This window comes from Bufo bufo, chromosome 9 (assembly GCF_905171765.1).
Source record: "Bufo bufo chromosome 9, aBufBuf1.1, whole genome shotgun sequence".
NCBI classification, from domain to species: Eukaryota; Metazoa; Chordata; class Amphibia; order Anura; family Bufonidae; genus Bufo; species Bufo bufo.
In genome coordinates, this window is record NC_053397.1 from 199,412,190 (window position 1) to 199,426,690 (window position 14,501).

The 14,501-nt window shown below is 52.1% G+C and overlaps 1 protein-coding gene across 1 annotated transcript in view; it reads left to right on the top strand.

Moving 5' to 3' along the window:
* Nucleotides 1-14,501, top strand: part of EPS15 (epidermal growth factor receptor pathway substrate 15) — a 98,443-nt gene that overhangs the window by 46,351 nt on the left and 37,591 nt on the right. The window contains exon 12 of the mRNA XM_040408431.1: nt 13,796-13,881. Coding sequence (XP_040264365.1) covers nt 13,796-13,881 — 86 coding nt within the window. The remainder of the gene's footprint in view (nt 1-13,795; nt 13,882-14,501) is intronic.

Consider the following 14,501-nt stretch of genomic DNA (forward strand, 5'->3'; position numbering starts at 1 on the left):
AAGAGCTGCTGCTCATCAGGCACCCCCCACCTCTTCTCTGTACTTTATGTCTCCTCATGAACTTCATTCCTACAGAGATTCAGCTGAAGATCATATTAAACTGTATGCAGGATCATAATCCCTGGCCAGCAGAGAGGAGGATGAGGCAGCTCTTTAGCTCGGTTCTGTGTGATTAGGACAGGTTTTGTGTGGACTAATAGTACGGCGGACATTTTATTTCACCTAATGATTGCTCCCTAGACAAAATGAGCCATTATAGCTAATGAAAGGTATTTGGCAATATATTTATAATAAAGTAATATTTAAGTATTTTCATTTTCTTAATACCCGGAGAACCCCTTTAAGTATTAACAGGAATTGGCGTGTCTATAACTCTGATATTGGCCGCTTTCAGATGAGCGTATATATACATAGTCCGGATTTTATGTCCCGGAATCCGCTGCTAATGTTAATTAATAGAGCTATTCACATGGGCCTATACGGTAATTTCTGTCAGAATTAGAAATCCGCAGCATGTCCGAGTTTTGTGCAGATTTGTTTCCAAATACGCACATTACAGTCTGTGCAGTGCATAAATAGTGAAGGAAGGAATACGCATGTAAATCCTGATGAAATCCTGAAGCAATATTGATGACTATACTGATGGTATATTTTTATCATCAGAAATCCTGAGCCAGAATACTGACGGATCTCAGTATGCTCGTGTGAAAGCGGCCATTGTGTTCGTCAGTTTGCTTAAAAATATACCAACCTTATCCCAGATAACTCTGTTGTTCAATATAGATCCAATATATTGTTCATCACCATCCGTGACATTGAATATAGCATTCCTGGACACACACATGCACAGGTAAGGCTACTTTCACACTGGCGTTTTGAATTCCATTTCTGAGATCCGGTTTCAGGGATCTCACAAACGGTTCAAAACAGATCAGTTCAGTCCCAATGCATTCTGAATGGATAATTCAGAATGCATCAGTTTGGCTCCGTACCGCCTCCATTCCGCTCTGGAGGCGGACACCAAAACGCCTGGCGATGCGGAGCCAAACGGATCCGTCCTGACAATATGGTGCAATTGAAAACTGATCCGTCCCCATTGACTTTCACTGTAAGTCAGGACGGATCCGTTTTGACTTTGTTCTTCATAATGCAAACGGATACCAGACGGATCCACACCTAACGCAGGTGTGAAAGTAGCCTAAATAAGAGGCAGGGCTCTGATACACTCTCAAAACAAGGGATTTGGTTGCACACTCTTTTTGGATGGATTCTTATATATGGGTGCCTGTTCTTGGTGGGTTGACATCTTTTTCACTGACCGCATCAGAGAACTAAAAGAGAGAGCCATCACTTCAATATAAAGGTACTTTCTCGCCCAGTTTCCTTGGGGGACACAGAAGACCTTGGGTATAGCTCATCTCCCTAGGAGGCGTGACACTAAGTGAAGACTGTTAAGCCCCTCCTCCACAGCTATACCCTCAGCCTGGAGAGAGAGACTGCCAGTTTTTTGCTTAGTGTCCAAGGAGGCAAGACACTCCCTGCTCTGCAGGGCTGGTTTCTCCTTGTTTCAATTTTAGATTTTTACTTTTTTCTTTTTGTTCCAGATCATCAGGGATAACAGAGTCGCACTAGACCTCTCTGTTCTCCCGGGGTTGAGCTGCGCCAGTGCCGGTCACCCGCACTGCTGCCTCCCCCACAGAAGGCAAGGTGGATCAGGGCAGCCCAGCTCCCCTACATCCCGCCAGCGCAAGGGTCGCCCGCACGCCAAGTCCCTCTCCCAGCGTCCTGCCACTACGGTGCCAGTAGCTGAAGGGGCGACCCTGCTGGAATGGACCGAGGGTGAAGACGGCTGTGGTAAGAGAGAGGCTTCTCCAGCCCTACGTCCCACACCCCCCCACCCTGGTCTCCTGCGTGCCTGACCCCCATACTGGGCCTCTAGTCCCCTGCTGGATCTATGCTGGCCCCTGGGGTGCCGCAGAGCGGCAATCTCCTTCTGCTCCCTGCCTGGCCCCCATAGACATGCAGCCAGTGGCTGTCCCCACAGCCAGCTACAGAAGCGGCGACATAGTTTATTTCTCTGGGTCCCCCCCCCCATCTCCTACCGGAGTGTTGCTCAAAGCCTGAGGCTCCTGACGGCTGTAGAGTAAGGCCTCACCTCCGGCCGACATTGGTATCCTGGTGCGGCCGGGCGCCGCAAAAATCTTAGCCCAGGCTTCGCGGCCTGCTAGGCCGCCATTCCGGGTCCCTGACTCTTCCGGCCGCGGGGTGGGCTCCCGCGGCCGGCAAGCCGCCATTCGAGCCCCTGACTCTTCCGGCCGGCGGGGTGGGCTCCCGCGGCCGGCAAGCCGCCATTCGAGCCCCTGACTCTTCCGGCCGGCGGGGTGGGCTCCCGCGGCCGGCTTTGGGCTTGACTTCTATGCAGCAGGCCCCGGCCGACCGTTGGTGCCGGTCGGTGGGGCTCCGCAAATTTTGGCCCAGGCTTCGCGGCCTGCTGGGCCGCAATTCCGACCGGCCCGCGGGGTGGGCACCCGCGGCCGGTTTTGATGCGTCACTCCCCTCAGGTCCCGGCGGTACATACCGGGCGCCGCAAATTTAGACCCCGGCTTCACGGCCTACTAGGCCGCAAAATTCCGGCCTCTGGTGGAGGGGGCGGGAACTTCTCCAGGCGCGAATTCTTCCCGCCGGGAGGTTCCTCCGCCCCCAGGGGATCGCAGTGCCGCCCTCCAGGCCGGATCCATGTTAACCCTTTGGGTACAGGCCGGCTCCCAATGGGCCTGTATGGCTGGCCCCACTTTTCCTGACTATCTGTGCCCCTATAGGTGGCCCCCCTTTAGCCTCAGAGAAGCTGTGTTTTTAATAAAAAAAAAAAAAAAAAAAAAAAAAAAAGAGAAATAATAATAACAGATTTCTATTGGACTGCGCAGGACGCTGCAGCCTCATCAGTAGTGCTGCATGTCTGCATGCCCTCTTTCCACAGGTGGCATAGTGTTGCGCTCCCAACCTGCGTCGGTGCTAGGGCATTTCCCCTTTTAGGTGGTTTTCCTGCCCTCTTCCAGGATATGGCGCTGGCCAAGTGCATGCGGCCCTTCCGTAGGCAGCATTCATCATCTCTCCAGTTATGGTGCCTGCCATGTGCATCCCCCCCCCTCCTAGGCGGGATACTGCACTCTCCCTGGCTGCCGGCTGGCCATGTGCATGACCCCCTTTTAGGCGGAATACTGCACCTTCACCGGATACGGTGCTGGCCATGTGCATGACCCCCTTCCATAGGCGGAACGCTGCACTCTCACTGGATTCACTGCCGGCCATGTGCGTGACCCCCTTCCATGGGCGGAACGCAGCGTTCTCACTGGATTCGCTGTCGGCCATGTGCGTGACCCCCTTCTCTAGGCGGAACGCTGCACTCTCACTGGTTTCACTGCCGGCCATGTGCGTGACCCCCTTCCATGGGCGGAACGCAGCGCTCTCACTGGATTCGCTCTCGGCCATGTGCGTGACCCCCTTCTTAGGCGGAACGCTACACTCTCACTGGATCTGTTGCCGATCATGTGCATGACCCCCCTTTTTAGGCGGAATACTGCACTCTCACCGGATACGGTACTGGCTATGTGCACGACCCCCTTCCATAGGCGGAACGCTGCACTCTCTCTGATGTGCTATGATGTACTTATGTACTATGTTGCTATGCTGCACTCTCACTGGTTTCGCTGCCGGCCATAGGCAGCATACATACATACATCCCTCCGTCTGTGGTTGTTTTCTCGCAGGTACGTTGCTGGCCATGTGCATGTACCCCATACATGGCGGGGTGCTTGCACTCTCGCTGGATCCGCTGTCGGCCATATGCATGACCCCTCTTCCGTGGGCTGTGTACGCACTCTCGCTGGATTCGCTGCCTGCCATGGGCATGCCTTCCTTCCTCAGGTGACATACACACATTCTCACTGACTGTGTTTGTCTCTCACCAGTACGATGCTGGCCATGTGTATGACTCCCATACATGGCGGGGTGCTCGCACTCTCCCTGGATGAGATGCTGGCCATGTGCATTACCCCCCTTTTTTTCTGGGCGGCATGCTACACTCTCACCGGATACCTTGCTGGCCATGAGCATTGCCCTCTAACATGGGTGGAACGCTTGCACTCCCATTGGATACGGTGCTGGCCTTGGGCGTGGCCACCCCTCATTCCATGGGCAGAATTTGGCACGCTCATGAGATTCACAGCTGTCCTTGATGGCTGTGCTGGACTTGTACATATCCCCCTTCATTGGCAGAGTAGTTGCACTCTCGCTGAGTTCAGTGTTGGGTGTATTATTGCACACTCACTGAATGCTAGGATAACCCTGTGCATGTTCCCCTTTCACTAGGTGGACCTCCTGCGTTCCTGCTGGATTATAGGGTATGTCCTGCTTCTCTGAAGTAGGTACGGCTTTAAGCATCACTCCCCTTTGGGACCGGCCTTTGCACTCTTGCCGACTGCAGTTTGCCTGATACAATTCCCCCCTTTCGGGGCGGACTGCTTGCGTTCCATCGCATGCTATACTAGGCTTGTGCATAACTCCCTTTCAGGTTGCACTTTGCAATTCCGTACATGCTGTGGCACTCTGTGGCGAGCCCCCTTTTTCGCTGAATTAACCTTTTTGCAGTGAGCGGACGTTCTTGTGCGTTGTTTGGGCCGTGTATGCCTTCTCCTCCTGTAGGTGGGTTGGCCTTCTCACTGCTTACGGGCTGCTCGTACGTATGCCTCATCTACTTCCTGCGGCATACTTTTGTTTTCTTGGGAAACGATGCTTGCCGCAAACCTTGCACTCGTCTCTAAGGAGTTCATTCTGTCCACCTGACCCGGACGGGCTCTACTTGCTCTCTGCTGCACGGAGCTGTGTGGTACTCATTCATTTAGTTGGCCCTTCATCCCAGGGAGTGTTCATGGGTCCTAGATGCGTGCCCATTCGTCCTTCCGCGGTATTGCTTCCCTGCGCTAGTGGTCACATGGTCGAGAGTGCGGTTGTCTGGAGCGCCCCTCGGATTCTTCGTTGGCTCTGGCAGGACTGCGGTTCCCTTGCCTGCTGCAATTTCCTCCTCTTCGGATGTAGTGTGGTATGAGTCCTTCCTCTTGGCGCCTCTACGCTTCAGTCTGATCTGCTACCAGGTGCGGGCCGCTTTCTCGGGAAGGTCACCCAAATTCTCTTGGGTGCTCGATTACCCAGGTCCGGAGGACCTCCGCCTTGGGTTCTTCAGGGTATTCGCCTTTTGCGAGGCGGTGAACCGGGCATCTCACAGTGTAGCAGGGTTCTGCTTTTGAGCTGTCCTATGGCTTCCCTGTTGCCACTCCTCCGTTCGGTTGGAGGGTGTTACGCCGGCCTCTGTCTCGACTACCTTATCTCGCCGGCTCTGTTTGGCTCCCGCTCGGTACAGATCACTCCGATGTGGCTTCTGTCCCGCCAGACTTCAGAGGTTGTTCCTTCACTGTCCTCCCCTCTGGGGAGAGCATGGTTGTTCATGTGGATGGTTCCGGTGTTCCTTTTGGCCTCGTACTGTCTCCCTTGTTCACACTGACTGTATTAGCTGTGCCTATTTACCGAGTCTACCGCGTTCTGTCTTCCCGCTGAGTGCAGATTGCGTGGTCCATTCTAAGACAATGGTCCTGCTGTAGACTTACCTTCTCGGTAACTTGGGGAGGACTACCTTTCGGTCCAGATTGTCCTTTGATCTCCTACACCGGGACTGTAGAACATGGCTACATCAGCATGAACTTTAGCCTGTCTTGTCCTGGCATCTGGCGGATGCTGGGCGGACCCTTTGGTTCCTTTCCGTCTGTCCTTCTGCTCCCCCACTTGGGTGGATACGGGACAACGTTGCTCGGGGGCCGACGGGACCAGTTTTGTCGACTTCTGCCCGTGTTACTGGTCTGCGCCTGATCACATTTGGTTTTTAGCCCGCTTGCCAGGCGACTCCAGCGGGTTCGCTACTGTCCGCTCCTGGCTGTATTTCGGCCAGGATCTGTCGTAAGACTTATGATTTTTTTATCTGGGGTTCTGTGGGAAGCTGTGCATTCCCCACTCTGACTTTTTCTCTCCCCATGGTTCTGTCTTTTTTCCAGTCCGGCCTGGACCTGGGACTGGGATTCCTTTACTTGAGGTATCAAGTGTCAGCGCCGTTCTTCCTCTTCCAGCGTTCCCCGGCCCTCTGGGCCTGTCAAGACCTTCTTACTCGAAATGGCTCTTTGGTTCCTCTGTACTGTCCTTCGGTACCGCCCTGGGAACTACATACTGAGTTCTCGGCGCTCCAATCTTGTCCTTTGGAGCCGTTACAGAAGTTCTCTCTACCCCGCCTGTCCTGTACGGTTGTGTTTCCGTATCAGTCGTGTCTCTGACGGGTGCCTGAATGGCCCCTTTTTGTTCTGAGCCTTCTGTCTTTTCCCAGGACAGGGCTGTTCTACATCCCGTTCCTTCCTTCTGAAGGTGGTGTTTGCCTTTCGCTTCAACACTTCACCGATTTGGACGTTGTTTGGGCCTTGCAGTTTTTACTTGGAGATCTCCGACTCTTGTCGACGTTCGGTCTCTTGGGTTTCCTGGAGGTCCGCGCTTAGAGTTGACGGACTCCAGGGTGGTTTTCCTCCGCTTTATCAGATTGGCTATTGCTGAGGTTACCGCACCGTGGGCAGGATTCTGCCTTTGCTGTCACCGTTCATTTCACCAGAGCGGTCGGTGCCTCCTGGGCCGGAGGCATTGGGCTTCGGCCATGCATTTGAGCAAGGCGGCCACAGGTCTTCCTTGCACGCTTTACAGAGTTCTACAGGGTGCATACTCTGGCTTCGGCGTATGCTGCCTTGGTCCGCCTGGGTCTGCAGGCGGCGGTTCCTTGATGCCTTCGGGTGCTTCGCCTTGGAGCTGTGGTCCCTCCCCTTTTGGACTGCTTTTGAACGTCCCAAGGTCTTCTGTGTCCCCCAAGGAAACTGGGCGAGAAAACGAGATTTTTGTATAACTTACCAGTAAAATCTCTTTCTCGCTCTTTCCTTGGGGGACACAGCACCCACCCATTCGTTGTTTTTCTCTACACGGTTTCCGAGTTTGTGTTACCCGTTGGGTAGTTGGCTTGTTGGTTCCTTGTTGGACTTTGCCTTTTCTCACTGCTTGGACACGCAACTGGCAGTCTCTCTCTCCAGGCTGAGGGTATAGCTGTGGAGGAGGGGCTTAACAGTCTTCACTTAGTGTCACGCCTCCTAGGGAGATGAGCTATACCCAAGGTCTTCTGTGTCCCCCAAGGAAAGAGCGAGAAAGAGATTTTACTGGTAAGTTATACAAAAATCTCGTTTTTACACTGTCGACGCTGGGGGCTGGAGCGGTTTGTTAGGCCTCTTTCACACTTGCGTTGTTGGGATCCGGCATGCACTTCCGTTGCCGGAGGTGCCCGCCGGATCCGGAAAAACGCAAGTGTACTGAAAGCATTTGAAGACGGAACCGTCTTCCAAATGCGTTCAGTGTTACTATGGCCCCCAGGACGCTATTAAAGTCCTGGCTGCCATAGTAGGAGCGGGGAGCGGTATACTTACAGTCCGTGCGGCTCCCGGGGCGCTCCAGAATGACGTCAGAGCGCCCCATGCGCATGGATGACGTGATCCATGCGATCATGTGATCCATGCGCTTGGGGCGCCCTGACGTCACTCTGGAGCGCCCGGGGAGCCGCACGGACGGTAAGTATACCGCTCCCCCGCTCCCCACTGCACTTTACCATGGCTGCCAGGACTTTAGTGTCCCGGCAGCCATGGTAACCATTCAGAAAAAGCTAAACGTCGGCTCCGGCAATGCGCCGAAACGACGTTTAGCTTAAGGCCGGATCCGGATCAATGCCTTCCAATGGGCATTAATTCCGGATCCGGCCTTGCGGCAAGTGTTCCGGATTTTTGGCCGGAGCAAAAAGCGCAGCATGCTGCGGTATTTTCTCCGGCCAAAAAACGTTCCGTTCCGGAACTGAAGACATCCTGATGCATCCTGAACGGATTTCTCTCCATTCAGAATGCATTAGGATAATCCTGATCAGGATTCTTCCGGCATAGAGCCCCGACGACAGAACTCTATGCCGGAAGAAAAGAACGCAAGTGTGAAAGAGCCCTAACACAGCACGCTGGTGAGTCCTCATATTGACGGGCTCCCGGCTCATATTCCCCCCCTTCCCACCATTGAATTACTTCTTTTTTTTAATATGACGGCAGGAAGGGCCGGGATCTGGGAGCTCCCTGGCTTCAATATGAGTTTCCTTCCATGTATATCTGCAGTGGCAGTTTGTGGTCGGGATAAGCTAAAGGGATGGGGCAGTCTTATTAGACCTCTAATGCAGATCTGTCAGTGGAGGTAGGTTTTTGCTGAGACATGGCAGCACAAACCCCAGCCCCGTGACTGTAGTACGGACACTGAGACAAAATGGAAGTCTCTAAATAAACTTTTTATCCACTTAACATGAAGCAATAATAGAAGTAATCTTGATTACATCCATGGACTGAATACACACCCCGAATGTGTCGTGCTTCAGCCTCGTTCACATCTTTGTCAAGCAAATCCGGATTTCGCTGAATGTAGCATTGCCAGATTCTTGAATTCACCGCCGGATCCCCATTGACTATCATGAGGCCCGGGGGTGATCCAGCACAAATGTCAGGTTTTAGCTGGATAAAAACCATCGCTCACAATGTTTTTTTGTCCATCCAACAGCCAGTATTTGTGCGTTATCAGGCAGCCGGATCTGTCTGACGGAGATGTGAACGAGGCCTTGCATAGGTGAACGCGAGTCTCTTTTAACAAGCAGTGCTCATGTGTCAGTTGTGCATGTTCAGGATATAAACCATTAATGTTCTCATTCACAGACAGCAAGCAGAGATCTTGAAAGTAGTGAGGAATCGAAACACAACATATATTCAAAAGCTCCATAACTAGCTTTACACTACGACAACTCAACCCCATAGTGGGTAACCGCTCAGTTCTAGTTGCATTTTGTTAGATTTCCATAGCTCTAAAATTGTTGGGCCGGGATAAGAGAATGGATGTGGTTTCCGTAGATTTGGTTTGCTTGATACATAGGCCTTAAAGGGACCCTGTTGTCTTTGTTACCCCTGCCTTCTCTGAGGACAGCATAAAGTAGTGACAGACGCGCCAAATCCGTGTCAATCTGCTGTAGTTTGGGAGAATGTACATCTTATTCCTTGCAGCGATCTTCCAGTACATACTATGCAGGCTCCTCCTGCCACTGATTGAAAAATTTCTCTCTATTAGGGCACATTCACACGACCGTAATGTTTTGCGGATCCGCAAAACACTGATACCAGCCCGTGTGTGTTCCGCAATTTGCGGAAGGCACATGGCCGCAACTATAATGGAAAATGCCTATTCTTGTCCACAAAACATTACGGTCGTGGGAATGCTCCTTAGGGGTCCATTCACACGTCCGCGGAATGGGTACGGACCCATTTATTTTCAATGGGGCCACAAAAGATGCAGACAGCACACGGTTCCGGTCCGCGGCCCTGCAAAAAAAAAAAAAATAGAGCATGTCCTATTCTTGTCCGCAGCCACGGACAAGAATAGGCATTTCTAATATAGTGCCGGCCATGTGTGGTCTGCAAAATGCGGAACGCACATGGCCAGTGTCCGTGTTTTTCGGATCCGCAATTTGCGGACCGCAAAACAGTTGCGGACGTGTGAATTAGGGCTGAAACGATTACTCGATTGAATCAAGTAATTCGACACTAAAAAAAATCCTTCGCAAATTTTTTGCATCGAGGATTCGTTTGTGTCATGTAACCACGGAGCGGGAGTGAAGCGTTTGCTATTACTCACTGCTCCGTGGTCACCTGCCGGCCCGCGCTGCACTTTCCTTCTGACACATCGTCAGGTCATAGTGCATGTAAGCGAAGAGAAGAGGAAGGAGCGAGCTGTGGAGCGGCGCCCCTACAGGAGAGGTAAGTATTTTATTTCACTGGTGCTGGGGAGATGGTAGCACTGTGTGGCAAGCTGGTGGCACTGGGGGGGCAAGTTGGTGGTGGGCAGCTGGTGGCACTGAGGGGGCGGCTGGTGGCACTGAGGGGGCGGCTGGTGGCACTGAGGGGGCGGCTGATGGCACTGAGGGGGCGGCTGATGGCACTGGGGGGGGGCGGCTGATGGCACTGGGGGGGGCGGCTGATGGCACTGGGGGGGCGGCGGCTGATGGCACTGGGGGGGGCGGCGGCTGATGGCACTGGGGGGGCGGCGGCTGGTGGCACTGGGGGGGGGGGGGCGGCGGCTAGTGGCACTGGGGGGTTGGCTGGTGGCACTGAGGGGGAACCTGATGGCACGGGAGGGGGCTGATGAGTTTTTATAAAGAAAAACGTTCTTTTAATTTGTTTTTTATCAGATTACTAGATTAATCGTTTGATTAATCGATAGAATACTCTATTGCAAAAATAGTCGATATCTGCAACCTTAGTGTAAATGGACCCTAATAGAGAGGAATTTTTCAATTAGTGTCAGGAGAAGTCTGCATAGGACATGCTCTATCTTTTTGCGAACTGAAGCACGGCCCCATTGAAATGAATGGGTCTGCACCTGTTCCGCAAAATTGCGGAACGGACGCGGACTCATTCATAAGGCCCGTCCGAATGAGCCCTTAGTGTGTGTATAGGGAGAAATCTGTCAGTCAGTGGCTGGAGGGTCGGGGGAGGGGACTATGCATATCATGAATACATTGAACTTCTCACTGGCCGCACTGCAAGGATTAGCATGCAAGTACTCAAAAACGACAGCACATTAAGTTAACAAACTGTATCCCCTATCCGCAGTATCTGATCAGTGAGGGTCTTTCTGCTGAGCCCCATTCCCGCGAAAGAATGGAAGAGCAGGTGGAGCATGTGCACTGCTGCTCCATTCACTCTCTATGGGACTGCCGGAGATAGAGTGCTTGCCTATTTCTCGCCGTCCCATAGAGAGTGAATGGAGCGGCGGCTCCGTCGACTATTGGGACCCCCCACCGTGAATAGGGGATACGTTTATTTTGTGAAGGACAGACCACTGACACCAGCGTCGGAGAGAGCAGCATGATGGAGACGACATGTTCCCTTTAACCAGCTTTACCCCATTAGCTGCAGATGAGGAGTGTAAGTTACTAACCCAATGGCGGTGCACAGGCTGGGACGGGGCCGTTCTCTGCCTGCACTAATCCACTATCCTGGTTTGCTTTCTTTTGCTCTATTCTAGCTTGCTGGACTGTTTTATTTCCATCTGCCTCCACCTGCTTTCAGCCTTGCTCTAATATTCCTAACTCTCGCCTTTCCTGGCTGTGCAAGGTTAGACTCTTTACTACAATCTCCTCTTTCATTTCTGGTTATTACCTGTACGCCTGGGTGGCAGCAGTTGGTTTATTCTAAGTGTTCTTGTTACCTGTGCACAATGGAAGCTGCCATTTTATGGGCTGAATTATTGTTCATTCCCATGCCGTTTGTCATTTAGGAGCTTGTGACATCACTGAACGGCTATTTAATGGCGGCTATTACTGTGTTAAGGTCACAACTCTAGTAACTATTGGGCTGCTGCATGTGAAAATCTCCCAGCCAGGATTTCTGCTGTTTTCTGTTCCTATTATTTCATCTTTAGTGCTTTTTACTAAGAATTTATTTTTGCTACAATAAAGGTGAATCGGTCATTTCCCCTGTGCTTCTCTGTGGGCAGCATACGATAGAGGGTGAGATGCCGAGCTTGGAGATATATTTATAGTTTTCTCTGATTTTCCCTCCCCCGCACATAGAGGAAGCCTGTGAGTCCTGCTTCCCTCCCCTGCACATAGAGGAAGCCTGTGAGTCCTGCTTCCCTCCCCCGCACATGGAGCAAGCCTGTGAGTCCTGCTTTACCCCACCCACACATAGAGGAAGCCTGTGAGTCCTGCTTCCCTCCCCCGCACATAGAGGAAGCCTGTGAGTCCTGCTTCCCTCCCCTGCACATAGAGGAAGCCTGTGAGTCCTGCTTCCCTCCCCTGCACATAGAGGAAGCCTGTGAGTCCTGCTTCCCTCCCCTGCACATAGAGGAAGCCTGTGAGTCCTGCTTCCCTCCCCCGCACATAGAGGAAGCCTGTGAGTCCTGCTTCCCTCCCCCCGCACATGGAGCAAGCCTGTGAGTCCTGCTTTACCCCACCCACACATAGAGGAAGCCTGTGAGTCCTGCTTCCCTCCCCCGCACATAGAGGAAGCCTGTGAGTCCTGCTTCCCTCCCCCGCACATAGAGGAAGCCTGTGAGTCCTGCTTCCCTCCCCCCGCACATGGAGCAAGCCTGTGAGTCCTGCTTTACCCCACCCACACATAGAGGAAGCCTGTGAGTCCTGCTTTACCCCACCCACACATAGAGGAAGCCTGCGAGTCCTGCTTTATCCCACCCACACATGGAGGAAACCTGTGAGTCCTGCTTTACCCCACCCACACATAGAGGAAGCCTGTGAGTCCTGCTTTACCCCACCCACACATGGAGGAAGCCTGTGAGTCCTGCTTTACCCCACCCACACATGGAGGAAGCCTGTGAGTCCTGCTTTAGCCCACCCACACATGGAGGAAGCCTGTGAGTCCTGCTTTAGCCCACCCACACATGGAGGAAGCCTGTGAGTCCTGCTTTAGCCCACCCACACATGGAGGAAGCCTGTGAGTCCTGCTTTAGCCCACCCACACATGGAGGAAGCCTGTGAGTCCTGCTTTAGCCCACCCACACATGGAGGAAGCCTGTGAGTCCTGCTTTAGCCCACCCACACATAGAGGAAGCCTGTGAGTCCTGCTTCCCTCGCTCGCACATAGAGGAAGCCTGTGAGTCCTGCTTTACCCCACCCACACGTGGAGGAAGCCTGTGAGTCCTGCTTCCCTCGCTCGCACATGGAGGAAGCCTGTGAGTCCTGCTTTACCCCACCCACACATAGAGAGGAGACTGTGAGTACTGCGTCTCCTGCTCACACATAGAGGAAGCCTGTGAGTCCTGTGTCTCCTGCTCACACATGGAGGAAGCCTGTGAGTCCTGTTTCCCCTACTCACACATACAGAAAGTCTGAGAGTCTCACTTCTCAAATTCCCCCACACATAGAGAGAGCCTGTGAGTCGTGCTTTTCTTTTACGGCCTCATGCGCATGACCGTGTCGACATTTTGGTCTGCAAAGCATGGATCTGACAAATACGGATACTTTCCTGTGCCCTCCTCATTTTTCTCACTTCAATCAATAGAAATGATGATCCTGTTCTGCAGTGCCACAGAAATTTGCAGAACAGCCACACGGTTCCACAAAAAGTACAAATGTGTTCATGACCCCATAGAAATGATTGGGTCACTCTGCTATACACAAAAAAGTGCAGATAGCGCACGGATGAAAAATACGGTATGTGCCGACGCATGAGGCCTGAAGGTTTATGTATAGCATCAGCATCTTCCCCTCTATACAGTGCTGCCCTCAGACAGGCCGGAATAGCAGGTCCCCCATTGCTGTATGCCCATGCAGGTAAGTTATACTTCCTCAGTACGGTCAGCTTGCTTTGCCTATATGAAGTTGGCCATCATTATAATGTAGTAGTATAGTATTAATATGGGCTGGCTTTTGTATTTGAAGTTTGGAGATTTTTTGCTGTAAATGTGGTTTTATCTTTTTACACTTTTTTTTTAAAATAATTTGAAATACGTAGCTTTAACATGGTGGTCAATGCCGGGGCCAATTTACTAGTGTGGCGTTCTGCCAAGAAGACTGCCCTATTTTTTTTGCAGATCATAAATGGAATTGATTTTAAATGGTGAATCTTGCAATTTATAGGTCCCCTCGGCCCCCAGTCCTGTTTCTGATTTCTCAGCCATTAAGGAGCTGGACACGCTGAGTAATGAGATTGTGGATTTACAGAGGTAAGCGCAAATACACTATTTTTGTTTTACTATAAGGTCCGCTGTATTATTAGTCAGGCACAAAGATGGGAACAATTTCTGTACTAATCAGTGAATAGCCTGTCCGATATATAAGAGGAGGGGTTAAAATGAAAAATTTAGAAAGTTATACTGAATCCCTGTAACATGCGGCCTACAGATCAGACTGCATTTACGATGTGACGAGTTCCCCTTTTAAGAAGGCTATTAAAGGGGCTGTCCATTGCAGGATATTGTTTATAGCTGAACCCGGACATATCCCCTTCTTCCCCCACTTAGCCTCTCTGACATGAACATTTCATGCTCTGATGCTCTCCCTTGGCCTCGCACACTGCTAGGTGGAGGCTACAGTCCGCCCATCAGTCCCGGTGCTGTCACCGGGCTCATTGCTAGGCAGAAGCCTCCGCCTAGCTTACCCATGGAGAGGCCGGTACGTCGCCAGATCTCCAGAAAAAGCCCTTGCCCTGTGCGATATAATGCAGTGTAAACGTGATCATGCCTGGCCTTGGCAGAGCCTCTAGGTGTAACGGCAACGCCCCCGTTGCTCCTAGAGCCTCATTTGCATATATTAAAACATCATTTTTCTCAGCAATGTGGGCGCA